Source organism: Macrosteles quadrilineatus, unplaced genomic scaffold, assembly GCF_028750875.1.
Source record: "Macrosteles quadrilineatus isolate MER2022 unplaced genomic scaffold, UCM_ALF_1.0 Scaffold_8__2_contigs__length_117827958, whole genome shotgun sequence".
Classification (NCBI taxonomy): Eukaryota; Metazoa; Arthropoda; class Insecta; order Hemiptera; family Cicadellidae; genus Macrosteles; species Macrosteles quadrilineatus.
In genome coordinates, this window is record NW_026542601.1 from 43,012,074 (window position 1) to 43,038,983 (window position 26,910).

A 26,910-nucleotide genomic window follows, 5' to 3' on the forward strand; every position below is an offset into this window, starting at 1 on the left:
AAATACAAATTGCCCACTAATTTGCGGCAAGATTATTTACTAATAGTTTTTGAAGTGTCGGACTGTCAAGATTCTATTCTAGATCATTCTTAGATGGTGCTATCATAATGGTTGTTAACATTTTTGTAAACCTTGGTGGAAATGAAAGTACTAAAATGTGCATTTTAAAAGCTGAACTCCAAAAATAATAAATTTATAGTTTTAAATATTTTTTTAAGGATTTAATTTAATTAAATTTCCTCTAAAGGTAATTAATATAGTCCTATAAAGGCACAATACTAATGACTTTTCAAACAATGTCTACAAAGAACATGTCTTAAATAAAAAGTAGAATTTATTGAATACTGTATCTAAAATAATAATTATTTATACATCAAAAAACTTTGAACCACAGGTAAGTTTATAAAAATTATTACAAAATTAAATGTGTTATCATGATCACCAATTCGAAATATTGCTAGGTAAGTTTATTTAAGTAATCCCTTTTTAAAGCTTTTGATTTTCATAGAAAGCATATTGCAGTTTTTTGTTGAAATTGAGTATTATATTTAGTTACCTTTTGCAGAATAGTTATTTGAGCTTTATTTTTATTTTTAATTATATTTTTATACGTGCGGTTGACTCTCTGAAATCTGGACTTGAGTGATAGAAGGTTGATCCAAATTTTAAAAAAATCGGCTTATTCAGGATTCAAGCTAAAGCTTGTTTTTAGAGCGGCATTTAGTAAGATACTATTTTTGCCCCATTGTACTGGAATGGTATTATACAGTAGTTGAACATTTGCTCAACAATTTTTGATTCAGTAAATTTTAGTACTGTAATAAATATGATAGACTACTATAACCTCAAATCACAAAAAAATAATCAGAAATCAAAAGTGCCCAACCCACAAAAATCAACTTTCAGATTTTTTTACTATAATAAACCTGCAAATTAAATATTCCATTTCATCAGTCCAGATTTTCTGAGAACGGATTTTGGGGAGTCTATCGTATTTAATTTTTGTGATATGTTAGATTTAATTAGTTTATGTTTTAGAAACAATGTAATTTATTGAATGTTTTAAACACTATTTTCTCATTTTAATTTTTGACCAACAGTATACTTCCTTTCGAACGATTTTGTAAATGTTTTTCACTGGTAATGAATTGGAAAAGACAATTTCAATGTATCAAAATGTAACAAGACTGACCTTTGAACAGGATAGTGGCATGGAAAACCAGTTGTATGTAGAATAGATGTACATTCCCGATTGTAAAATATGTATAAATACCGTGAGACATGTAAATAAAAGTGAATCACTCGATGTACTTAATATTGAACAGCATTATTATTTAACTGTAGGACTTGTGAAACATTCAGAGCATTTCTAAACCTAATATATTAACCATTAAACTGTAGTTTTGTAGTTAAAGAGGACGGGAGAGACTGAAGTTTATTGTAGAATGTTTGCAAAACTGTGATTATGTTTGTTGTTATATTTGCAATTTTGTATGTTTTCGATAGGAATATTTTCCTACTTTCTCAAAATATATGTATACTGTATGAGTTGTTCAAGATGTTTAGATGGTTTTAAATTTTGGCACAAAAATATGCTCAGAAGCAGTTTTGAATGTTTTATTATTTTTTTTATTTCAAACTCTATTTTTCATAGTACCGTACTTCTATGATGCTTTTATCAAGAGTAGTTGTAAAACTCAAAATTCTAGTTAGGTACTAATATTGATAACAATAAGGATCATAACTCCAGTCAAACACGCTATTATTTGTGTAACGTTTAACGTTTTATTTAACTGTTTTTGTTTAGCAAAAACCTTATGACCTCAGTCATTTTTGGCGGGTCAACGTTATATACGGTTATATAATGGGTACAAGGGAAACAATTTTAAAAACTAGCAGATACGGCCATCATTTGATCTTGATCACTAGTTGATGAAGTTTTATTAACGAACTCAAAACATTACTGTCATCAAGTGTTTAATTATGGGAGTGGTTATGTTTGTGACATGGAAACTGTTTTAGCAATTAATGATCTTTATGACTCTTACATTGAATGTTTTAATACAGAATAGATTACGTTTAGAATTTCAGTGACTACAGGTTACTTTAAACTATTACCAGTTGGTTTACCTATGATTTGCAATGGAAAGGGGATGCGAAAGAGAATGTGGTGCTTAATAAATCCACTGTAGAAAACAATAACACGACCATCTATATAATAGAAAATAAATGGTATAAGCAAAGTGACACATACTTTCTCCCATTAGCTTGCCTAAAACCCTTACATTATCAAGTGGTAGGAGTAAACAATGGTATTGTAGAGGTGAAATCACAAAGGTTGCAATAACCTTTTATCCATCATTTTTCAGTATTGGGGGTTGTACTATGTTGTAGGTTGTAGCGAGTTACAAGACCTGAAAATTCTAAATATTAATCAAAATCGGTCAAGCCGTCATTTTAAAAATCCAATTTTTCCGTCTTTTTACAAGTTTTTATGGTCACATAAATTGCAATACGGTAACTTTTTCATGTAGAACAAATGGATACACGGAAACAACAAGTTTACCATAGATTAATCATGCCATAGATAAAAGGAGTATAATCATGCTTTGTCAATTTTTCAGATTCCCATATCTTAATATCATGTTCTCGTTCTTCCATAGATGTAAGTCGCTCAGTCGGGGAACAATTTGCATATTTTTGTGCCAGTAGCGTAGTTAGCTCGCACGTTGACGTGTTATGGGTGTCCAGTATTTTAACGTGTACCTTTATAACTAAGCTATATCTGTATTATGTTAATCAGACCCCCATCGCAATACTGCTTTAAAATACAATACTGTATGTGTAATCACTGCCAAATTTGTATGGATTTGGCTTTACAGTTTTATACTCTAACCCCTGATAAAAAAAAATCTAATACAAATCTTAAAATATTTCTTATTTATTTGTAGAAAAATGTAAAGAGTTTAATTTAAAAGGACAATAATGGTTTGTCAAGAACTTGAATTATATTAATTACCTCTTTTTTGCCTGCTTTCTTGAGCTAGTAGTTCCTATTGCATACAAACTAATAGCTCAAGAACATAGGCAACAAAATTAATTGTGAACAAATTGTGTTAAAAAAAGTACAAAGATAAAATAGGCCTACAAATAATTTTACCAAACATTTAAATATGAATTTAAACTCTGTGGTACCGTAGTTAAAATTCAAATTTTTTTTAAACGAGGAATGTAGTTCAGACAAACTCTTGATTATAAAGTAAAACTTTATACAACAAACTAAACTGTAGACAAACATTAACCCTACCTAGAATTAACAAGTTCACTGCCGCTTTGAGTGACTTAACCAGTGACAAACATCAACTGAATAAACAGAAACATACAACAGTCTGAACTTGATTTATTTATTATCCTATTTCCCATAACCATACCATTAAATAGTGTGGTGTTCTTTTCATCTTACAAAATCTGAAACCTTATATTGTGCTTATTTCATGTTGTTGAAATTTAAGTGTGGTTTATGACAATTGAAAGTCGTGTAAGCCAAAACAGTTTGTCATCAATTTAAGCCAATCAGTCTATTAGTCTCCCTAAATGACATAAATGTGCTTATTTAACTTTTCTTGCTGGGTTAAATTTTATTTTATGTTTTATTCTATCAATGGTCACTGGCACTTATAAGGTTTTGAAAGGGACCAGTCTATACCTTCCGCAAAGATTCGTGGCGGCTGAAGGATTAGGACGGTCGGGTGGTATCCCATCCCCTAAATTAGCCCTCACTCGGCTGCTCTGGGGTTTGACAATGAGTCACCCACTGGGCTCAATGCAAAGTTGGTAAAATGTTTTTATACCACCATCAAGTGTATTAAATAACATCATTTTTGTAACCTGCATCAAATAACAAGAACATTGAGCCCAAACACGAAATAATTGCGATGATATTAAGCATACCACAACACAAAAACTGTCTATTATTTTAAAACCAAAAGTATACTTAATATTGTTGAAATTATTTCGTGTTTTGGCTCAATGTTCTTGTTATTTGACGCAGGTTACAAAACTGGCGTTATTTAATACACTTTATGATGATATACAAAAATTCTTCCAGCTATGTATTAAGCCTAGTGGGTGACTCATAGTCAAAACCCAGAGCAGCAGAGCGAGGGCTAATTTAGGGGCTGGGACACCACCCGATCGTCCTAATCCCTCAGCCGCCACGAATCTTTGCGGAAGGTATAAACCCTACTTCTTATTCTTACTAACCACATTTTTTTAGATAGGTAGCATCATGAACTGATAGCCCAATCCAATGACATTGCATCTGGTTCCAGTAAGTATCTCACTTAGGATGGAATCAGTGACTTTCAGATTTGAAAACAAGCACTATAACTTCTGCTAACCCAGACATGATTGAGGCGTTGAAAAAACACTTGGACAAAAAAAATGTTAAAAAGTTTCTATGACAAATAAATGTTTAAATTTATGGTTATTTTTGGTAATGTGTAAATGCTCAATGGCATCAGTGATGATGTAAAGAGTGGTTGAATACAAAAAAATATGGTTTGTGGTGAGAATTTTGGCAAAAGTTTAGCTAAATAATCAGCTGATTCTTTCCAAACATATATATATATATATATATATATATATATATATATATATAATAAATATTTAACAAGGGTACTTTGTTAACTATGTTTTTAATTTTTATTATATTAGTAGCCCTAAACATGCAAGAAAATAATATAGATATAATATACCTATCTTATAAATACGCTACATTTTTCTACATGAGCAAACAAATGAAAAATGAAAGAAGTAATATTTATAGTGTTAATTTTAATAGCGGCACCCACAAAACATAACAGTCAGCTGTTTGAATTTCCACTCTATAAATAGTCAGACAACTCAAGACACTAGAATCAGCATCAGCCAACATCATTCAAGCAGCTGTTAAAACCGGTTATGGCAATGTGATCAAGTTGGCATTGACCAAGGCCAACATGACTGTTTGTGTTGTGATGATGGTACTGCCACTGGAACTGAACTAACTGTTGCTCTATTTTAATATTTGGTTTACATTGGAACAATTTTATTTTGTCAATTTATTTTTGACAGAGGTATGTTTTCTGACTAAAAGATACATTATTAACCAAACTAAACATCAGTTTTAGTAGGCCTAGTTATGTAAGTTGTACTCATTTGGTGAAATACTCTTTTTTAAAGTAAATTTTATTGTGATAATTAGCTCTTGTGAGGAATTTTACCCAAACACTTTAGGAAGAACTAACCAGTTTATAGCCAACATTTTATAAGGTGTAGGTACGGTACTTCTGCCTTTATTTGGATAAAACACTATCAACTAGCCTCGAAGCAAAACTTCTGGTGGGTTATGATGGAGTCTCTATTCAAACAGGTTTTTTTATAAAAGAAAAATTACACTCAAATCTGTGTTCAGTTTTTAAGGAGTTAAAAACATTGGGTCAGTGTGTACTTTGGTATGTGAAATCCAAAAGATTTTTTAGGTAAGCTCCATCAACTCTTTTCGTAAATTTAAGATCATGGAGATCTTTTTAAAACATTATAGTCCCAAAATAACCTTTTCACTTAGGAACTTTACCATTTATATTAAAAAGGGTCGTTGCTTATATGAGGATGCAGAATACTACCCCCTGGAAAACCACCCCCTCCCACTCCCATTTGAAACGTGACGTCACGAAATCTGTCAACTAACCATTAAGGCAGCCGTGTCCAGGAATGGAATATACTACCCCTTTGCAAAATGGATATTGAAGTTAATTTCATACGTTATAATTATCGTCGAAATTTTAATTTGAGTAATTCTGTTTGATAACGCAGAAAAGGCGTGTGGATGTGGGGAATATCAAACAACATTTCGAAATGTTACAGCAGGTTTGGTTTTTTTGACTGCTACCTTCTGTAGTGTATTCCAACTTAGGTTGGGCGTTTGTGTATTGCTAGTTGTAATGTGTGTTAGTTAAACGTTTTTTTCACTGAGGACGGGATCAGATTCCAGATCCCGAAACGTTGTGTATTGTTTTTTACCATCGTGATGGAAAATGTCCGCAATAAACCTTTGAACAACAGGTTTGGTTAGTTAGGTTGGATTAGTTTAGAACAGTTTGACAACGAAACTTGAATGTCCGTTACTGGAAAATTGCTCCAGATGAAAATTGACCCCCAATCTCTGACGTCAACATGACGTAGGAACCTGCTTGGGGGGTAGTTGTTTGGAGGGGGGTGGGCAGTCTTCCCGTAACTCGTGTATAGCTTCTTAGTTCGTATGTATACCGCAACAAGACTTCTCGTCCCTTACTGGCATCATTCGTGAACAGAACGGTGCCATAAGCAGCTCTCTAGCTGACGTGCACACTTTGCTGTGTGTCTATAATGTTTTTTTTTTTTATTATTGAATCTCCCGCCAGGGACTTAAAGTTGCTGTACATGACATATTAAAGAGCAGAAAACTCTTTGGCTTTGACAATAAATCTAAAAGATCTGTCAGAGAAGTTCACATCAGGATAGTTGACTATTCTTTTCATTTTAAGCGTTTAACATTTAACATTTAATTATAAACCAAAATAAAAACCTTGCAGCCTTTTAACCAGTTATATTCAATTAGCAATACAGTATTTCTTTTATATATGACATTTCGTAAGAGTGCATCAGTGTTTGTTAGTTTTGAAAAGAAGATAACCCCACTAGATAAAGAGGTAAAAAGCTTCATTCGATAACAAAGTTCGCTGGAATTTGTTTGTAAGTACATTTACACTTTTAAACATGAATGGTACATGAGCAATTTTAGACACCCGTTTATAGTGTGTTTATTTTAATCTGACTTGGCTATGATATTTTTAAACAAAACTACTTTTTAACTTACTTCTCCCCCCCCCCCCCCCACCACCAACCAAAAAAATTGTTTTTGAAGTGATGTCTGCGTTTGTGTCTGTATGTGTATGAGGATGTATCCAGATGCTACAGGCCACACCCATGTTCCGATTTCGACAAGATTTAGTACCTATGTGGGTGCAGTATTATTTTTGTTGAGAGAAATTTTGATTTTTAATGGATATTTTCCTATAAAACCCTATATAAATAACAATAAAATATTTTTTTGCTTAAACGATTTTGATTAAAAAAAAAGACTAAACATTTTTCTTTTAACTCTAACCAAAAGTGTACAACTCACATTGCTGTTGAAATTACAGTTCAAAGTTATTGCAACTTTTGTGATTTGCCCTATAAAATATCTTGGTCCAAAGCTTACCCATGATTAGGGTTGTTGACAAGCTAACGAGAGAAAGTATATATGTATCGGATCGCTGATAGAGTTTATTTATGTAAGGTTTGTAACATTTCTTTGTTCTAGTGCTAAACGGAAATAGTAAATTGTGCGCTACAGGTTGATTGGGAGGTGCTGCATCTATTGCTGGAAGATACAAATTATGTAAGATACCGTAATAAATTCATATTGCTACTAGCTGTAACCGGCGGGCTTTGCCCCGTTTAACTTCTTAATTTTCAAGATTATCTCGTTCGCATGGCTCAATCACATCCTGGTTGAAGTTTGTTCGCTACGCTCACTCACCTTTAGGTTGGAGCCCGTTCGCTACGCTCACTCACCTTTAGGTTGGAGCTCGTTCGCTGCGCTCACTTGCCTTCAGGTTAGCTCGTTCGCTACGCTAACTCGCCTCCAGGTTGAAGTTCGTTCGCTACGCTCACTCACCTTTTGGTTGCAAATTAGCTGTTGTCATAAATGTAAAAGAAATAATAGTGCTGCACCCTGTTGGTAATCCTTGTAACTTTAATGCTATTGAACATCATAGAACAGAACCAACTTGTTTAATTGAAACAGCTGTTAAGATTCAATAATTCCATTTCTCATAAGGTTAACATGGGAAACTCCAGAGCCACTGGGGCGGAGCCCGAAAGGATTTTTGAAATAAGAATATGCCTATATGTTAATCGGGAATGTGAGCTAACATCATGCCAAATTTCAGCCCAATCCGACCAGTATTTTTCGCGTTCACTTGTCACAAACATACATCCATACATACATCCAAACTTTCTCATTTATAATATTAGTAGGATTAATACAGCCTGGATGATGTCATTGTACCTGGTCATGTTATCATCCAGATCGGCAAATTCACTATGTTGTGCAGCTCATCTTGTTATTCATACCATCTGAATGACTCAATTTTACTGTAAATGTTATCCCTTTTTTGCAGTAAATGAATGAGGAAATGGTTGACTTTGTGCTGGGGGACGGCGGCCATGATGAAACAGTAAAAAGGTATGCTCCAGCCTGTGATTTTGAAAGCCATAGGCTGTGGAGTGGAAGATATTTAAAAGATGATCCTGATATTCTACGTAAAGTACTTCAAGATACACTGTCATGTAAGTATCTTTACAGAGCAGTAAGGTACACAGTACCTTCAAGTATTCAATTGTACGCTTAAGTGGTGGCTAGCACTAGTGCTGACTGTCTAGGGCAGACTCCAACCCCACCCCCTTGCCCACATGTACTACAACGATCACAATGGAGGAAGACCCTGTGCCCTGTGCGATAGGAATTTCCCCACAGTGATGCTTGCTGCTCAGACTCTTCCTTGCTTGTCACAAGTATATTTCCAGCACAACACAACTAGAGCTGAAAGCGCATGGTCATCCCACAGGCAAGTTTCCATCTCTGTGGTGTCTTCTAATTCAAACCCTTTTAGCTGCAAAGGTATTGCAGATAAAGAGTGTTACACATGATCTTTATCTTACAACTCCTATGCGAGTATAACTCAAGCAGATAAGAGGTTTTTTTTTATTAAAAGGAGGTTTTTTAGACAATGTGTGCTAGACAAAGTAAGATAATATTATTATCACTATCACTTGAGATGGGGATCGACGTCACCTAGGTGCTTATTTTGACCCAAATATGAGTGAAGGATGAGTTTAAAATGGGGTGAGATGATCTTTATAGCTTTCTTACTGACTAAGATCACAGTTTTATTATCTAGGATCATTTATTTTTTAACGCCCAATGATCAAAGACAGCTCTGGGTGCAGTTTTGAACCTTCAAAAAGCTACTGACTTTTCTCCAGGATCAGTTTGGCAACCATTTGATTGTTAGTCGGGCATATAACCACTCAGCTACCCCTATTATTCTCTTCCCGGGGAGCCTGCAGGAAGCTCCCCCTAGGATCCACCCCTGTGGTTCTATGGGCTTCGGCCCACTTGTTGTGTGCGACCGACATTAAGTGTGGCAAATCCTTGACTTTGGAAGTAGCTTTTTCCTGGGAGGTGAAAATGGGCAAGTACCCATTAGCTCACGGGAACACTCTAGGGGAACGGAACCTGCCGCAGTGTGAGGGTAACGGCCGGTGGTCACACTCCATTAAGCCTACTGAGCCCGGTGGGTATGGTTCTCTAGAGGGTGGGGGGTTTTTCCTGGAACCTCAATTGAGTTAAGGGTGTCTCCCATTTCTATACCTGCCTCCTTTTGGGAAACCCTGATGGCCTGGCAGTGATGTCGGACTAGATAGGCAAATGAAGTAGATCGGGTGCTGGGATCAAGCCCGCTAGGGGTATCTGGGGATCTATCGCCCTGGTTATCCCTGGTCTCCCAGTGAATGGGTTGTCCCTTGAAGAGTGGTGGAAATGGGTGGTTGGGGTTCCAGTTGACGGTCCACTTCCTCCTGGCTTTGATGGCGGGCTTCGGCCTGTCAGGGATTAGATAGGTCCCGAGTGTTGCTTGCACTGTGTTGCGTTCAGGGAATTCCATTATGGTCATTCAGGGTTTCGGCCTTGGTGGAACCCAATTGGAGTGTACGTGCGACCAAGTAACCGGTATCCCTGGTTAGGATTGAGGGGTAACCCTCTTTCCGAAGGGTTGCTTCGGCAGCCGGTGAGCTTGATGGCCTTAAGATGCGCAAGCTCCAGCCGACACTATGGGGCCCGGGTTATGTTTAATTACGGGTACTGGGTAGCCGTTGGGGTGCCTTGGCTCCTTCGACAAATAATAATAAAAATAAAAGAATCCACCCCTGTGTTAAACGTGTTGTCTACCACATCAAGTACACTCACTTAAATTATATTTGAAAAAAAAGATATTAAATAAGCGTACTTTTTATCTAAAACAACTTAAAATTTAGAAACATTTAAGTACAATTTTTATGCTCAATCGTGAATTCCTATATTTTAATTATAAATAGGCAAGCATGTTTCTTTAGAACCTTTTTTCTCAGCTCGTGTGCATCACAGGGAAAATATACAGTTAGAAATATATTTTCCTGTAGATGTGCAGAATCCAGCATTTATAAATTAAAACAGGCTAAAAAATAAGCAAAAAATTACATGGGTCTTATGGGTTGCTATGCTGGTGACTAAATAACAACCAAATATAAACAGAAAATCAAAACAAACAAAAGAAATAATTCCAATTAAATGTTTTTTTTACAACTTGTGGTGAAAATAGAGAAGTCTGTAAATAATTGAAACATCGGCCACTTGCCCAAACATTTTTTGAATTGGTCGGTAACTTGTGATTTAGGCCTACACCACATATTTATAATTTGGCACCTAATGCAGTTATAGTCTGATGATATGTTTTTGGTGAAGCTGGGACCCGGATACTTCTGACTTATACTTATCAAACGTCAGTCGACAATCTGCAGCAGCATTACAACATCACAAAAAAGGAGGCACTGGACATAATCAAGAGTTCTGTATCACTCTGTAGAGAAGCTATAGAGTTGGCTAGAGCAGCAGGTAATATATCACAAAAATAGAGTAAGTCTATTTTACTATTGGTAGGTTTTATCTTTTTTATTTTGCTTTTAAATGAGAAAACTCAAGAATCTAGAAGCTTAGATTCTTTTGGCCTTAGAGATGGTTCTCCAACTGATGATTTAGGTAAGCCCTCTATCAAAAAAACAAAACAAAAAAAAATATCTACAAGAATAATCTGAGTAAAAATGATGAAACCTTTATGAAAAAATAATTTTCTTTGAGATAAAATTCTTTGAGTAACATCTTTGACTACAGATACAACTATGGTATCAAATATAGTCAATGGTAATATGATCAAGTTAATGATGCATCTACTTGGACAGAAACTCAAGGATGATCCTTATAGAAGGCTTTGTTTTAGGAAAGAACATTTCAAACGATGGAACACATTACACTTTTAGATTAATTATCATCAAAACGCTAACTGATTTTTTAAATAGTTCTTCATATCACTCTCTTCTTTTTAATTCAATAAACATTTAATGACATATTGCTTCATTTCTTGACTTGAGTGCATATAGGCTTTATTTTATACAGTTCAATATTAACGACAAAACTTAGATAAGATGTTCAATCACACAATCAAGAACCACTGACCGTAAAAATATCTTTGTGTTCGAATCTGCTAGCCTAACCCGAATCTAGGAGAGCTGAGCTGCTGTCACTCGTGGCTGGCTATAGCTAGGCCACATAGACATAAAGGTGGTAGGGGAAATAACTGATGTCACTGTTACTGTTGCGAGTGGAAAAGTGATTGCGAGGGTCGAGCGCGCACGTCTCTGTATCACCAACAAATCTTATCTATTAACTTCAACCTAAAAAGACATACCTGGTTGACAGATATGACATAACTGTAATGTCCTGGGCGATCAAGGCAAGAGCTGAGCTTATCAACCTTAACTTTAAACCGTGGCTTGTAGACAGTAATCATTTTGTGCACTCTTTGTAATTTACAAGAGAAAGAAGATGTTTTCACTTCATATCTGTTTTTCCCATTTTAAATTCAATAAGGAAATTTTATTTTGGCAGTCCAATTTTAACACAGGAACAATATATAGAGATTTTGAATGGGTGGGATTGGCGGGCCTTAAGTAATTATTTAAAAGATGCTTATGGTTTAAAAGATGGGGGTTAATCCAAGAATTTAATCTATGAAAATCATTTTCCCAAATTTCATTACTTTTAAAATGTTTTTTTATAATTATTTATTAGTTTCATTAGGCATCAAAATTGCATTAAGTTAGAAAATGTATTATTTATATACCAAGAATTGTTTAAATCTATATATATTAGTTTGATCAAATATTGCTAAATATTGCTAGAATGTAGGCTATTGTTCTGTTTCTAAAAAAGGAAAGTTTACTTATATTTTCATTATTACTCTTTTTTAATTTATGCAAATATATATGTATATAAATCCGTATTAGAAATATGTCTACTGCCAAAAAATGAATTGTTTTATTATTTTATTTTAATCTGATTTATGAGAACAGTTTACGTTAGTCAATTGTTGTACAAGTGCTAACCAGGTACGCCAACCGCAACAGATGGGCTTTTTGTCCATTGTTGTATTAGTGCTAAAAAGTTATTGTTGTACATTTATTTGTAAATAAAAGCACTTTTTCATTCATTCATTACTGTTGCTTCCAGCTGGTCATATAAATGTGAAATATGTATACTTAAATCTCGCACCGGCAGCACCTAGATTCAGGTGTGAACTCTAGCAGATTCAAACGTACAGCGTTTTTATTGGCTCAGCGAGAGTTCTGGGTTAGGTCTTTAATCTGTGGTTTATTCTAAGAACAAAGAATGGTTGTAAACTGTTAACAAAAACAATAATTGTTGACATTCAGCGTTATCTGCGGAGTATATTTTCTTAGAGATTAACTTTAAGGATGGACCATGAGGTCCTAAGTGCTCCTCAATAAAGAAGGATTTTCATTTAATTTCATTTCTCAGAGAATTACTGAGCCAAAAACATAATGGTGTCTTAACCATTCTTGAATAAACATCTCTGCAGGTATGACCAGGCCTATAGACGTGTTTGGAATGGTCGGGCCATACGGTGCATTTCTCCACGACGGTTCAGAGTACGCAGGAGGTAATTACGCTGACAACATGACTGGACAGCAGCTGGCTGACTGGCATCGTCCACGGTTTGATGCTTTGATTGAGGCTGGCTGTGATTACCTTATCTTCGCAACTATCCCTTCCTTGAAGGAAGCCGAAGCTCTTATATCATTGCTAAAGGAACATCCTGGGATGAAAGCAATTGTTTCTTTTTCCGCTCAGGTAATCCGAATCTTTACTGATTGATTTTGTTTCTCAAGGTACCACAATTTGAACCTAACAATTTTGACTTTAAATGTAAGGTGAATTTTGTATTTTGTTCAAAATTTACTTTAGTACTCAGTTCTAAGAAACAAAGTATTTTCAAATCGCAGAGAGAATGTATTTTTTACTTTCTCGCATGGGCGTGCCCAGAGAGGGGCAGGGGGAGGGCAGCTGCCCCCCCCCCCCCTAGAAGCTAGGATAAGGTATAACAAATACTGTAGATCCAAGAAAAATTTTATTATGTGAAAATATGAGTGAGTAACATAGGTAGTTTACAGATTTTTTATGACATTTTTTACACATGTTATCAATTTTTTCATTAGTTTCTGAATTATTCTTCAACAAAATAAAAATTCCAATAGTATTAATAAACAGACCAATTTCTTGCAATGTATAAACTAACAACTTTGTGCAGGATAATGAATTAATATAAACCTATTTTTTGTGACATTATTTTGTTTTCATTTGCCTTCAACAATAATGTAACGAAGGAAATTGCTTTTACAGCTCTTAGTTACCATATATTTCGGGTGTTATAAATGGATGTGAAAAGTTGGCATGGACACAAAAAATACAGTTAAATGTATATTGTAAAGCTAAGCAACCTGACCTGACCCCATTGACGGACATAAAGCCACTTTATAAACTAAGACTTTATAAACGCTAAAGGCTGGATTATCGAGCTAGGTTTGTTATATTAATGTCTCAAAATAGGGTAAAAAACGCTAATTTCAGCATTGCTCTTAAAATTTTCCCAGTAGAGAAACCCCGGACCCTCCTCCAGACTGTTGGGCGTTCCCCTGTTTCAAGTACGCTTTTGCCCCCCCCCCTAGTTTTGATCCTGGGTACGCCTTATGATTTCTCCCCCTACACCCCCTGGACCCAAAAAGTAGTTTTTGAAGTGATGTCTGTGTGTGTGTATGTGTCTGTATGTTTGGATGTGTACAGAGCTACAGACTACACCCTGTGGTCCGATTTTGATTAAATTTGGTTTCTAAGTACTAATCTACGGTATCTCCAGGTGCTTTTTAATTTTTTTTTTTAATTTTGATTTTTAATGATGATTTTTTCATAAAAACCCATAAAAAAATGGAAAAATCAAATTTTTTGAAAATGGCCTGAACGATTTTGATAAACATTTAGTATGGTGTAGCTCTTAAAATTATGAAAAAATGGCAGAACTTCCATTATTGTAAAAATTACAGTTCAAAAGTTATTGTAAATTATGTTTTTTTCCGATAAAACCCCCCATAAAATAAAAGAAAATAATATTTTTGAAAAAACCGGTTTTCATTGAAATTATTATGTGATAATCCTTATAATTCCAAACAACAAAATGTAACCCCCCAAATATTGCTTTCAAAATTACGGTTCAATAGTTATTGTAACTTATGTTACTTTCCCATAAAAAAATACCCCCGCCGCAGCAAACCTGCCGTCTAAGCGAATTTCCATTTGTCCGAATTGATTTTCAATTGATCTATTTAAATAACATTATTAGGTTTAACGAGTACCTAGGTTTGCTGCTACAAGGAAACTAATAAAGTAGTGTGTTTTTAGTAAAATATTGATAGCTTACTATAAAATAAATAAATTTGCCAACTTTGATCAAAATATATCCATAAACAAGCAAACTTCAACATTTTACAATATTCTCCATAAGAATAACATGGGAATTTTAAATTTACCATTTTTTTAGTTTTCTCCGTAACCAATAACCGTACAAAAACACTTTGATGTACTGAATTGTTTGTTTTTTTAAGCTCTTTAAGAAGGTTTAGAGAAAAATTGGGAAATTTTGTGTTTTGAGGGTAAAAAGTGAGAAAACCCCATTTTTACCCCATAAAACCCCCTATAAAACCCTGTTCCCATGGTCCGATCATGCTGGATCGCGAACTCATTCAAGTTTATCCCGCCTTACACCTTCAAACCAAATTTCATCAAAATCGGATAAAAATTACTCAAGTTATCGTGTTCACGGACACATATATATATATATAAATCTATATATATACCTATATATATATAAATATATATATATATATATACATATATAAAAATTTGAACGAATGGTGTTTTTGGCCTCTGGGGACATTAAAATGAAAAAGTAAATCGGTCCCGGGCCTAAGTCTTACCATGAGACCTACGGTAATAGCTACTTCCCTATAGGGAAATTCGCTAAAACATTAAAAAAAAGGAAAAATAGTTTTTTTTTTAACTCACGTTTCTTTGTCTGTAACGGTCCTTATAGTTCTAAACAAAATAGTGTATCCCTTCTTCATTCCTGTAAAAATTACTGTTCAAAAGTTAATGCAACTTTTGTGATTTTACCTATTAAAAAATATCATAGTTACTTTCATCTCTTACCCATGATAAAGGTTGTTGACAAGCTAATAATGGGAGAAAGTATGTGTCAGATTGCTGATACCGTTTATTTTACTATGTGGATCTTCCAAACAGAGAAATTTTAAGACTGCTACACAGTTTGATTATGCTACTCAAATCTATGTGAAAAGCAGAACTGACAAGCCGATTTGACTGTGTCTGCAAGTTGATTCGGTTGTGAATTAAAACCACAATTTGAAAATGTGTGTAGAAGCATCAGTTCCATTTCCCAAATCAGATGTTCTGACAATTTTAACTGACATGCCTAATTGAAGGTGTGTGTAGAGAGACCCTTTCACACTTTATAATTTGTATTTGTTATAGAATGAGCTGACAATATCTCATGGAGAGAAGCTAAGCGATGTTGCACAATCATGTTGGCAATTAGCGTCAGACCAGATCCTAGCTATTGGAGTCAACTGTCTACATCCTCGATTAGTAGAGCCACTACTGCGCTCCGTCAAAGAGGCAAATCCTCAAATACCTTTGTCAGTAAAGACCAACACAACCGAGACATTCAACACTGAAACCAAACAGTATGTTCACTAAAATATTAAATTATGTTTAACATACAAATGTTTTAATATATGTAGCAATAGTGTTGATTATGTTGGCTGTGTGGTTTGCTGTGTTTATGCCAAAAATAATTTATTTATTAAAAGAATTGAGATATTTGTTTATGTATGACAAATACTAGTAGGCCTAATTTATGTATGCATTTTGTTTTGCCCTTTTTATGCAACATTTAAATGCACAGCCTCTTTAAAGAATTTTACAAATTATGGTAATAATTTAGGTACCATAGTTAATGCCACACAGGATTAATCTAGTATGATTGTTCAGTTTAAGAAATTTCTGCAGAAATTAAGTGACTGTATACCTCATAATCATACATTGTCACCACAAATTACACTTTATGCTTTACCAAACTTCTGACTAAATCTTCATCTTTTCCATATTTTTGCTTTCTCGGAAGCATTTTAGAGTTCATCACACACTAACAGTTGGGAGTTTTAGAGACTACTGATTACAGTTGAACTTTATTTGATACATATGAGTTTGGATACTTTTAACCACTATTTCTCTTCCTGATTACCTCAAATCCTTGAAAATGCTGAATACTGGTTTGTACAAAATCCAACATGAACCAAATCTTTTTTCAGATGGGAATCTTCTGGGGATCCTAAAACTCTTGCAGAGTATTGTAGAGATTGGCTGCATCTAGGAGTAAAGTATATAAGTGGCTGCTGTAGAACTTCAGTGCAAGATATCATCACCCTTGGAGAGGAAATAAACAAATTTATAGAGAAAACCAAATAAACACGACAAAGAAAGTAAAGAAATACCTATACATACACTACTTCTCTCATTAGAATTGGTAACTACTGTCATAAAATGTAAAATAATTGATTTTCCTCGCTGTAAACGGCCTTTTTATATTTATATAGAATATCTAAAATGTAGAATATGTGAAACAGACAACTGTTAACCTTCATCACTAATAAAATTATTTGAAACAAGTTTTTTTTTTTTTAGATTATAGTTCACAAATTGTTGATGAATTTTGAATTCCGCTGTAGGTAAAACAATAAATAAGTTAGTTATCTCCAGTGATTGATTTGTAAAAAATGAGGTGCCAGAACTGTAGTAGCCTATTGAAACGTAAATGAAACGTATTTTATAAACCTTACGCTAATTTTTTTCTTTCTGAAAGAGAGGGACTGTACCGGAACTCCTTTCCGCTGCGGTCCCCCTCCCCCAAATCGAGGACTGGTTATCTCAACATTTATCTATTTCGTATCTGTATCGAAAATCAGTGCCTTTCAGTAGAATACTGTTTGGTTCTACTGTATCCCAATTATTCCCGTTATTCCCATTCTACACCACAACTAAACCCACACAGGAACATTGAAAACATTATCGGAATAAACGTCTCTCGCACCCTTTGGTACCCATCTTTGGATTAGAGTTAGATACACATTCAGCGCAAGGTTTACGGACCTTCAGATTCTTTTGCCTTGTCCACATTTGATTGATTGCAGAAAAAATTAAGTCCAGTTGACAAGTGCAAGATCCGAAATGTGATAAATTATTTTAAATATCAAGGTGTTGTTATGACCCATCATTTTGAACTACTTTTTTATGCTGAACTCAATGCCGCAATCCGTTTTTTTTTTTTTTTTTTTTTTTTTGTTATCAAGCTTTCTTGATTAAATATTACAATTATTTTATTTAAAAAGTCAATATTTAAAAAAACAAATTTGAAAATGAAAAACGGATTGCGGCATTGAGTTCAGCATAAAAAAGTAATTCAAAATTACGGGTCACAACACCACCTTCATATTTAAAATAATTTATCACATTTCAAAATGGCGGATCAAAGATCGCGGCCGAAAAAAATACATCCGTCATAGACATAGACATATTTTATTTGCACATAACATTCTTTACATGTGTTACCTACATACAGAATAGGTGCATTGTCAGAGTTAAAATTATCATAAAAAATAAAATAGTAATCAAGATGATAATATAAATTAACAAAATTTAATGATAAAACTATTCTAAACTAAAGGGGCATTGTGAAAATCTGCAATTAAATAAAAGGCTCTGTCAATTGCTGCAAGCCTATTTTCACCTATTTTTATCTTTAAAATTATTTTCATTTAACAATTTATAGTTTGCAGGCAGCACATTGTACAGCCTCAGCCCAGTATATAGTGGACTTTTTTCATAAATGGTCAAATGGTGCCTTGGAAATCTTAAAATGTTTTCATTTCGAGTATTATATCTATGGTTGATTTGAATTGATTCTGGGAGGTTGTAGTTAGCTGAATGAATGTAGTTTAGTGATTCCAAAATGTACAGTCCTGTTAGGGTGTGGATTTTTTAATTTCGAAAAAGGTTTTTGCATGAACTACGTGGATGAGAGCTGGTCATAATACGGATAATGCGTTTTTGTAGCCTGAATATTGATTTGACTCCGGTAGCCTGACCCCATAAGATTATACCATACCTCAATACTGATTCTACATAAGCATGATAAACCATTTTCAGAGTTTCTTTAGGAACACAGTCCCTTAAATGCAGAAATGCAATTGACATGAATCTAAATTTACTTTTTAATTGATTCAGATGTACATCCCATTTAAGTGATTCATCTATGTAAACACCTAGAAATTTATGAGACGTTGCCAATTTAAGGGATTCAATTTTATTACCATTGTTTCTGACGGAAAATTTTATTGTTTGCGTTTTTTCAAGATTAAGTTTTAATCCATTGTTCAAGAACCAACCCTCCATGTCATGAACAACATTTTCAAGAGAAGATAGCATTTCAGAAGTACATAGTAGGCCTACTATTATTTTTTATCAAGGCTGGCTGTTGTATCATCTGCAAAATAATTAGTTCCTGATCAATAGCTTTAGGGAGGTCATTAATGTAAATTAGAAAGAATAGAGGACCTAAGATTGAACCTTGGGGCACACCTGCCGATAGGTTTTTCCATGGTGAATAGTACTTGATCTTATCCAGTGTTATTACAGTTCTTTGTTTTCTATTAGAAAGGTAAGAACTCAATAGAGAGTGACAACTTCCCCTAATACCATAATCACTCAGCTTGAGCTGAAGGACTGAGTGATCAACACAGTCAAAAGCTTTGGACAGGTCACAGAAAACACCAGCTGTAGCCTGAGACCCGTCAGTGACGTAGCCAGGGAGGGGGGGGGGTCCTGGGGGTCCGGACCCCTCCTTCTGGTCTTAAATATAATATTTTTTGTTAAATTAAATGTAGAATTATATAATCGTACTGTATTGACGTTGGGGTTGATTATTTTCAATGCCAAGAGAGCTAAAAAAGAGACTATTTTAGGGTTTATATTTTTATAAATTTTCCCGGACCCCCCCCCTTTACCTGGACTCCCCGGTCAGTCAACCCCCCCTATTTTGAAATACTGGCTACGTTACTGGACCCGTCCAAAGCCTGGGTAACCTCATTTATAAACTGTGTTAGTGCAAAACCTGTGCTTAAATTTTCCCTGAATCCAAATTGTTTGTTATAAAATAAATGATTGCTTTCAAAATAACTAACCAATCTCAAATTTATGACCTCCTCAAATATTTTAGAAAAATTACTCAATACAGAAATTGGGCGGTAATTGTTAATATCCGATTGTAGGCCCTTTTTAAATATTGGTGAGATTTGGGAAAGTTTTAGTTTATCCGGAAAAATTCCAATGTATTAAACACTGGTTAATAATTTGAGATAAAGGTTCGGCAATCATAATCAATAATAATACATAATCATACAAGTGAAAATAGGTCAACAATCAATGGGGGTGTATACTTATCTTTATCTAGCATTATTGTGAGATTATGGCCTTAGTTTGTAAATGCACAACGTTAAAATGGACTAAAAAAGAGTTATAAAGACCTCATAACTTTAGAATGGATCAAGATATTTTAAACGGATTGCAGCATCGTATTTGGCGTAACATATTTGTTTGAAACGATTGGTCACAACCCTATACCTTTACATTTGGGAAAAAACTTTGCATCCAATATGGTGGCAAAAAATGTATACCCAGTCAAAATGAAGCACTTACAACGACTCTACAATGATCTGACGTGGTCCGGAGTGGATATCTTAAAAAATGTAGAAAAAAGTAGGGGGGGAGCTCATTTAAAACTCACCCTGTATATAAAATCCAATGTATGTATGTTTGTTTGTTTGTCCTTTATGGACTCCGAAACCATTTTACAGGCATTTTTAACATTATTCAAGGATGGTTTGTGTGAAGTTTGGTGCAGATCCGTCAAAAGGGATCCGCCCCAGTGGCTCTGGAGTTTCCCATGTTAACCTTATGAGTACTTATATTTAAATGGAAATTAAGAATCTTTACAGCTGGTTCAACTAAACAATCTGATTCTGCGATGTTCAATATAGCATTAAAAAGTTAATAGGTTTGCCAAAAGGGTGCAGCACTATTATTTTTTTTTTATTTACGACAACAGCTAATTTGAAACCAAAAGGTGAGTGAGCGTAGCGAACGAACTTCAATCCGGAGGCGAGTTACCGTAGCGAACGAGCTAACCTGAAGGCAAGTGAGCGCAGCGAACGCGGAGCTCCAACCTATAGGTGAGTGTAGCAAAAGAACTTCAACCAGGATTGGGCCATCCAAACGAGCTCATCTTGAAAATGAACGAGCATTGACATAAAACCACCTTAATTAGGACAGGACGACGTCCATCGGGCCAGCTAGTAAGGTAATAAATTGAAAGAATAACATATACAAATAAGTAAGAACAGCTTTTTAAGGTTTTTTTTTACATTAAAACGGGAGTGCCGATGGAGACCTGTGGGCGTGCGTGCGTTTGAAAGGGACTTGACCTGGTCTCCATCAGCACTCCCGTTTTGCTAAAACTGTAGTTATGGAAAGTTCCCTTTAGAAAGAAATTACGACCTAAAAGGGCAATTAATTAATGAAATAATGGATAGTTTTGCGCAAAGTTCTTGTCATGACGAACATTTTAAACATGTATGGTTTATGGGTGTGTGACTTATAGTTTTCTCAAAAGTTCATGGGTACTTTGGGATGTATATATATGGATACATTAATTATTGGTTGTCGTCTAGCGTCACAACGAAACAGAAGAGAGTAGAATAAGATGAAACCATAGACTATAGTTCGGCCGCTTAGAAAGCGACCTCCTCCAGCATTGGTTTAGCATTAGCGCGCAGGTCGTTTTCTAAGCGGCCGAACTATAGTATGTTTTATCTATGATGAAACATACGTCCTTAGTAGATGTCTCATCCTTATGGAACAGCTGAAGCCAAAAATTGTATTGTTAGGGCCTAGTTATGTCCGGTGCACTGTAGAAGTCGTGTGTTTTGTTTACAATTTTTTTCATATAATTTCAGTAATTCGAAACCTCGTTTAGCCACAATAACTCGTCCTCTAATTATATAACCAAAAAGTAAAGCACCAATCATGAAATTGACCCTTAAATAATATACAAACGAAATTTTGTTGACACTATAATGATCATTGTCAGTCAACGGACATAAACTAGACACGAAAACAAGCTTCAAATTTACAATGGGATGAGAAGTTATTTAGCTGAAGTAGCAAGGGCGTACCCAGGATCAAAACTAGGGAGGTCAAGAGCGTACTTGAAACAGGGGGTCGCTGGGGGTGACCATAGACTAACCAACACAAGCAGACTTCTCATCCCATTGTAAATTTTGAAGGTCGTTTTTCATGTCTAGTTCATGTACGCCACACTGGGCGCTAGCGTCGACGAAATTTTGTTTCTATTATTTTAGGGTTAATTTCTTGATTTGTGCTTTACTGTTTGGTTAAATAACTAGGGGCCAATTTATTGTTTATGATTAGATCGTATTATTTGGCTAAACGAGGTTTTAAATGACTGTATTAACGGGAAACAAATTGTAAACAAAACACGACCTCTAACATAAACCGTACAGAACTAACAATAAAATTGTCTTCAGCTGTTCCATTAGGATGAGAAATCTACTAAGGGAGTATGTTTTATCTATGGGGTGACCCACCCCACACTAGTGTTATATGTGGTTATATAGTCAATGATCTAACTCATCTTTTCTCATACTAATAACATTTTCTTGGATCTCAATTTGTTATACCTTATCCATCCTAGATCCTAGATCTCCGGTCTCCACGACTGCGAAGAGGAGCGCCGATGTAAGATGTAAGATGTATCCTGGCTTCTGGGGGGGGGGCAGCTGCCCCTGCCCCTCTCTGGGTACGCCCATGTGTAGTGTTGGTTATTTGATGGTTTTATCTTGTAAAATTATGGGTAAAATCTACCCAAAACCAAGAGATCAGATATATATATTTCAATAATCTATGACAGTCAGATGAGAGCACTATTCGAATCTATTGGCAAATATGTTTTTTTCGTATTACACATTTTTCACAAATACAGTACTTAAAGTATAAATTAAACTAGACTGCTTGGTTACTGTTCAGTTTCCACAACTCATATAAAACCTTTTTATTTCCAATAATGTCTTTGATTACTCTATACTTCTCCAGTGTTCACACTAACAGATTCTAAGTACAAATTGTATGTTCTTTGTATAGTACTGTGGGAAACTTTGGCTACGAAATTTTAGTAACAGCCTTTCAAGTTTTAAAGACATGTCTGCTCTGCTTAGTGGTTGGTGGTAACACTGATTGCCAATTGCCACCACACCGCTCTTTCACCGCCATCGGCCATTGTCCACGAGGGTTCCAAGATGGCGAAGAAGAAGGAGACGGATAAAAGTGCCCAAAATTATAATAAAAATACCAAAACTGAAGCTGCTGACGACGAAGAACCGAATTTTAGTGACGACGAAAATTATGTGGATCAGGTTTCCGATGAAGGTATTTTATGAACACTATTATTTAAATGTGTATTAGCTTCCGTCTTGACGCCCTTTCTCTTCCTTATGATTGTATTTCAATAGGCCTAATGTCATTTTTATACACAATTCAACGACGTTATAACAAATTTTTATTATTATTGAATTTCCTTTTACGTTTCTGTTGTTGGATGCTGCGACTCGTAAGTTACTTTGTTTATTATCGGTATTTATGAGGTTAACCTCTCAAGCGTAGGACTAACCTACCACAACAGATGGTTACCTAGCCGAGGCCTAGGGCCTATGCTGCTAAAGCTATCAGCTCACAAGTCATTTGGGGGTACAGTTCTGTAGAGAGCTAAAATATATGTTATCCGATTAAATATTAAGTTAGCCTAACTTACGTAAGGTAGTTAACCCTAGCAGTGGCCAATGGTCCCGGCGGGACCATTTCACCGTGCACCCTTAGTTGGCCATTTATGTCCAAACATTTTCTAACCAGGGCCGGATTTCCCAATAGGCCCGGTAGGCCCGGGCCTATGGGCGCAAGGTCTCAGAGGGCGCACAGCCGAGAGGAATTTTTATAGGCTAATCTAAAAATAAAAAGAATTAGTCATAGTTGATAAAATAAACTATGCCTAATAAAGCATTGTGATTCTGAAGTAAATAAGAAGAAATAATTGTTAGGAAATTAAAAATATTTTTTTCAGAATTATTTATCAATTTTCGTTACAAAATTGCTAACGAACATTGGTTATACGGGAGTAGGTTGTAGGGATGTTGACGTTGACGAGCGCCCAAGGGGTACACATCGTATTGCCACTGCACTGCCTCTGCTCAATGCTGGCTCAGGCTCGGGCTCGGCACTAAGGATCAGAGTGATTAGGGGCGCATGCGTGCTAGACATTGTTACCACCCTTACCTCACAAAACAAAAGTTATTAACCAATCTGTTGATTAGTTTACAACAATCTGCAGGATTAAGTTCAAATATATAATACGTTGTGTTGAATATTAAAACAACGATGAATTTACGTTTAAAAGTAACAAAAAAATAATAATCTCAGTTTGCATTAGATTTTAAAAAAATTCAATACCCTCCAAAGCACCATTAATGCTGTAATTTTCTCCTCAGACCTAAGGATCGATATGGTTAGCAGGAGTAGTGCTCTGTTTTGCTTTGGAAATATAACCTAGATGCAGTTCGACCATAGATTAAATATAACTTAAGTCAACTTCTTGTGACATTGTTAATTCAAATTTTTTTCATGTCTGGTTCATGTTGGTGATACTGGACGTTAGTTTTGACGTAATTTTGTTTATATTGTTTTAGGGTTAGTTCTATGATGTGTGTTTTAATTTCTTGTAATATACGACCTATTGTTGATGATTAGATCGTTTTATTTTGGACAAACTAGGTTTAAACGTAGATAAAACATACTCCTTAAATAACAAGAATTGTTTTCAGCTAATCCAAAATTATGACAAATCTACTAAAGAAGTATGTTTAATCTATATGGTATCACGTCCTGTTTGGAGTTCATGTTTTTGGGCTGGAATTGGAATCAATGGCCATGTTTTTTTTCAGGAATTCTCGGTGGGTTGAGTTGTTTTGTTTCAGTCCCACGGCCACAAACGTGAGCATTTATTAAAAGCATAAAATTGCTAAAAGTGTTTAAGACGGCATTTTGTAACGGTTAAACAAGTCAATTCTTAAAAAAACTTGAAATGATTCCCAAGATGAGTGGTATCCAAGCAATTAACTTAGGCGTTTGGGCATGATATAGTTTTTAATAAGGCCCCTATTACACGAGGTAGCCTGGCGACGTCGCCAGCGGCAGTAGCTGGCGACGCACTGGCCACCAAACCTATAACCAGTTGAGTAGCCAGTTGAGTAGCCAGAATTTTACCGCCGTGGCGCCGTTGTTGTGAGTGCTTGTCTTGCACTTGTACTTGTTATGAGCGGTGTTTACAGTGAATAATGAGTGATTATAAGTATCTTCTCCTTCTGTTACTTCTGAAGAAAAGGAGGCAAAGGAAGCAAAAAAAAAAAAAAAAAAAATGAAAAAAATGTTTCAATTATTTTCGTATGTCACAATCCAGTTTCTTCGAGTCATAAAGGATGATATAGACATTTTATCAACTGAAGTGAACAATTCACATACTCACAACACAACAGAACGCAACACAACAGTGTGCAAGTACCCCCGTGATATGAACTAACCGAGTGGCGACGTGATACTGGCGACCTAGTGTAATAAGCTCCATATGCTACAACGCAGCGTCGCCAATATGGGTAGCCAGTGGCTACCACAGTGGCGACGGGGCTCGGTAGCCAGTCGGTCGCCAAAGTGTGGCTGCGTCGCTGGCTACCCTCGTGTAATAACATCCATAAGAATCAATGACCCTTGACAAGCTGAGTAGCCAGTTTGGTCGCTGGCGACGTCGCCAGGCTACCTCGTGTAATAGGGGCCTAAAGGTTTGAAGGAAAGTAACTGTGACCAGACTAGGGGGCGGAAAAGTATTTGGGCCTAGGGGCGCAAAAATGCTGAATCCGGCCCTGTTTCTAACGCAAAAAACTAATTGATAATTATATTTAAAGTGGATAATTTTTATACCATTCGAAAGATGACATTCTAAACTTTCATTTTATTATATAAACGAACCTTCTAGCATCAATATGTCAACACAATTGCAATTTAAATTTGAATGAAAATTTCCGCGCGAATCTACTTCCACTTGTAGTGTTGCGCAAGCGCTAAACACATAAAGTTTAGAAAATCATAGCGAGGTTAGTTTTGTTCCTATCTGGATGCGAGTTATACCACTAGATAGCAGAAGAGTTGCTGAATATTTTGGCATAGATTATTTGATCAATACATCGATAGCAAAGAACGTATGATTTTTTGAAAACACGTAATTTTACAAAAATTAACAAATGGCCAATGGTCCCGCCGGGACCATTTCTAAAGTCGAAATATATATATAATGGAATATTTATAACTATTCAAATATAATATCCTTTTTGTAGCGTAGGAAACGTAGAATAATTTAGTGTTGAGATATGGCAGCCCTGCTCACTGTAATTTCTGTGTTCTGTCAGCAACAAAAGAAAATTGCCATCTGACCAAGTTACTCTGTTTGTTTTGTGCGGATCAGCTGACTACGTTTTGAAAGTAAATATTGATCGGTGAATATCTTGGGAATCATTATAATTTCGGATATTGTAGTTATATATCTAGTGTTTTTTGTTAGTAATGTTTATGTGTTTTAGGCCTAACAGTAATCTTTATGCATGAATAAAAACTGGAAAGTCTAATATCTGAATTTCTTTTTACATAAACGGTAATTTTTTAGTTTTTTTGTATCATAAACGGGTAATAAAAAATTTTTTACTGCCTACAATGTGACATATTTGTATTCCTTAGTTTATAACTTACAAGAATATGTGTACTATATTATTATCACTAATTACCTTACATGAGTTATCTCCTAGTTACTAATTATTCGTCTCACGTGACAAACCTTGCGATTTTTTCGTATTTTCTTACATAACAAATGTAAATAAAAATATTTTCCCCATGTGTTATACATTTCTATAAAGAGAATTGAATGTATTATAACATTTTTATAATATTTTTGGCCTACAAAAATCTGTAAAAATTTTTTTACAAAAATGTCTTTGAATTTTTTTCTATGTAAACCGTAAATTTTTGGCTTTTTGTATTATAAACGGGTAATCAACATTTTTTTACTGCCTACAATGTGACATATATTTGTATTCCTTAGTTTATGACCTACAAGAATATGTGTACTATATTATTATCAATAATTACCTTACATGAGTTATCTCCGAGTTACTAATTACTCGTCTTATGCGAAAAAATTTGAATTTTATTCATTTTCTTACATAACATTTGTAAAAAAAATATTTCTCCCATGTGTTATACATTTTTATATAGGGAATTGAATTTATACCTTTAGCAATTCGGGAGTGTCCCTG

The 26,910-nt window shown here is 35.0% G+C and overlaps 2 protein-coding genes across 3 annotated transcripts in view; both read left to right on the forward strand.

The window, feature by feature from the left end:
* The first annotated feature begins 5,006 nt into the window (after nt 1–5,006).
* Nucleotides 5,007–17,041, forward strand: LOC129000993 (homocysteine S-methyltransferase YbgG-like). 2 transcript variants are annotated; one of them, XM_054428108.1, is made up of 6 exons: nt 5,007–5,117; nt 8,250–8,418; nt 10,631–10,780; nt 12,822–13,093; nt 15,845–16,056; nt 16,684–17,041. In XM_054428108.1, the coding sequence occupies exons 2-6, from the start codon at nt 8,253–8,255 to the stop codon at nt 16,838–16,840; spliced, it is 957 nt and encodes a 318-aa protein (XP_054284083.1). In that variant the 5' UTR covers nt 5,007–5,117; nt 8,250–8,252; the 3' UTR covers nt 16,841–17,041. The 2 variants fall into 2 exon arrangements, with proteins under 2 accessions (XP_054284083.1, XP_054284084.1); XM_054428109.1 differs by lacking the exon at nt 5,007–5,117 and adding an exon at nt 6,707–6,774.
* A 5,741-nt stretch (nt 17,042–22,782) lies between these two features.
* The window catches only part of LOC129001342 (eukaryotic translation initiation factor 3 subunit B-like), a 29,489-nt gene continuing 25,361 nt past the window's right edge, over nt 22,783–26,910 (forward strand). Inside the window, exon 1 of the mRNA XM_054428618.1 lies at nt 22,783–22,930. Coding sequence (XP_054284593.1) covers nt 22,801–22,930 — 130 coding nt within the window. The 5' untranslated portion in view covers nt 22,783–22,800. The remainder of the gene's footprint in view (nt 22,931–26,910) is intronic.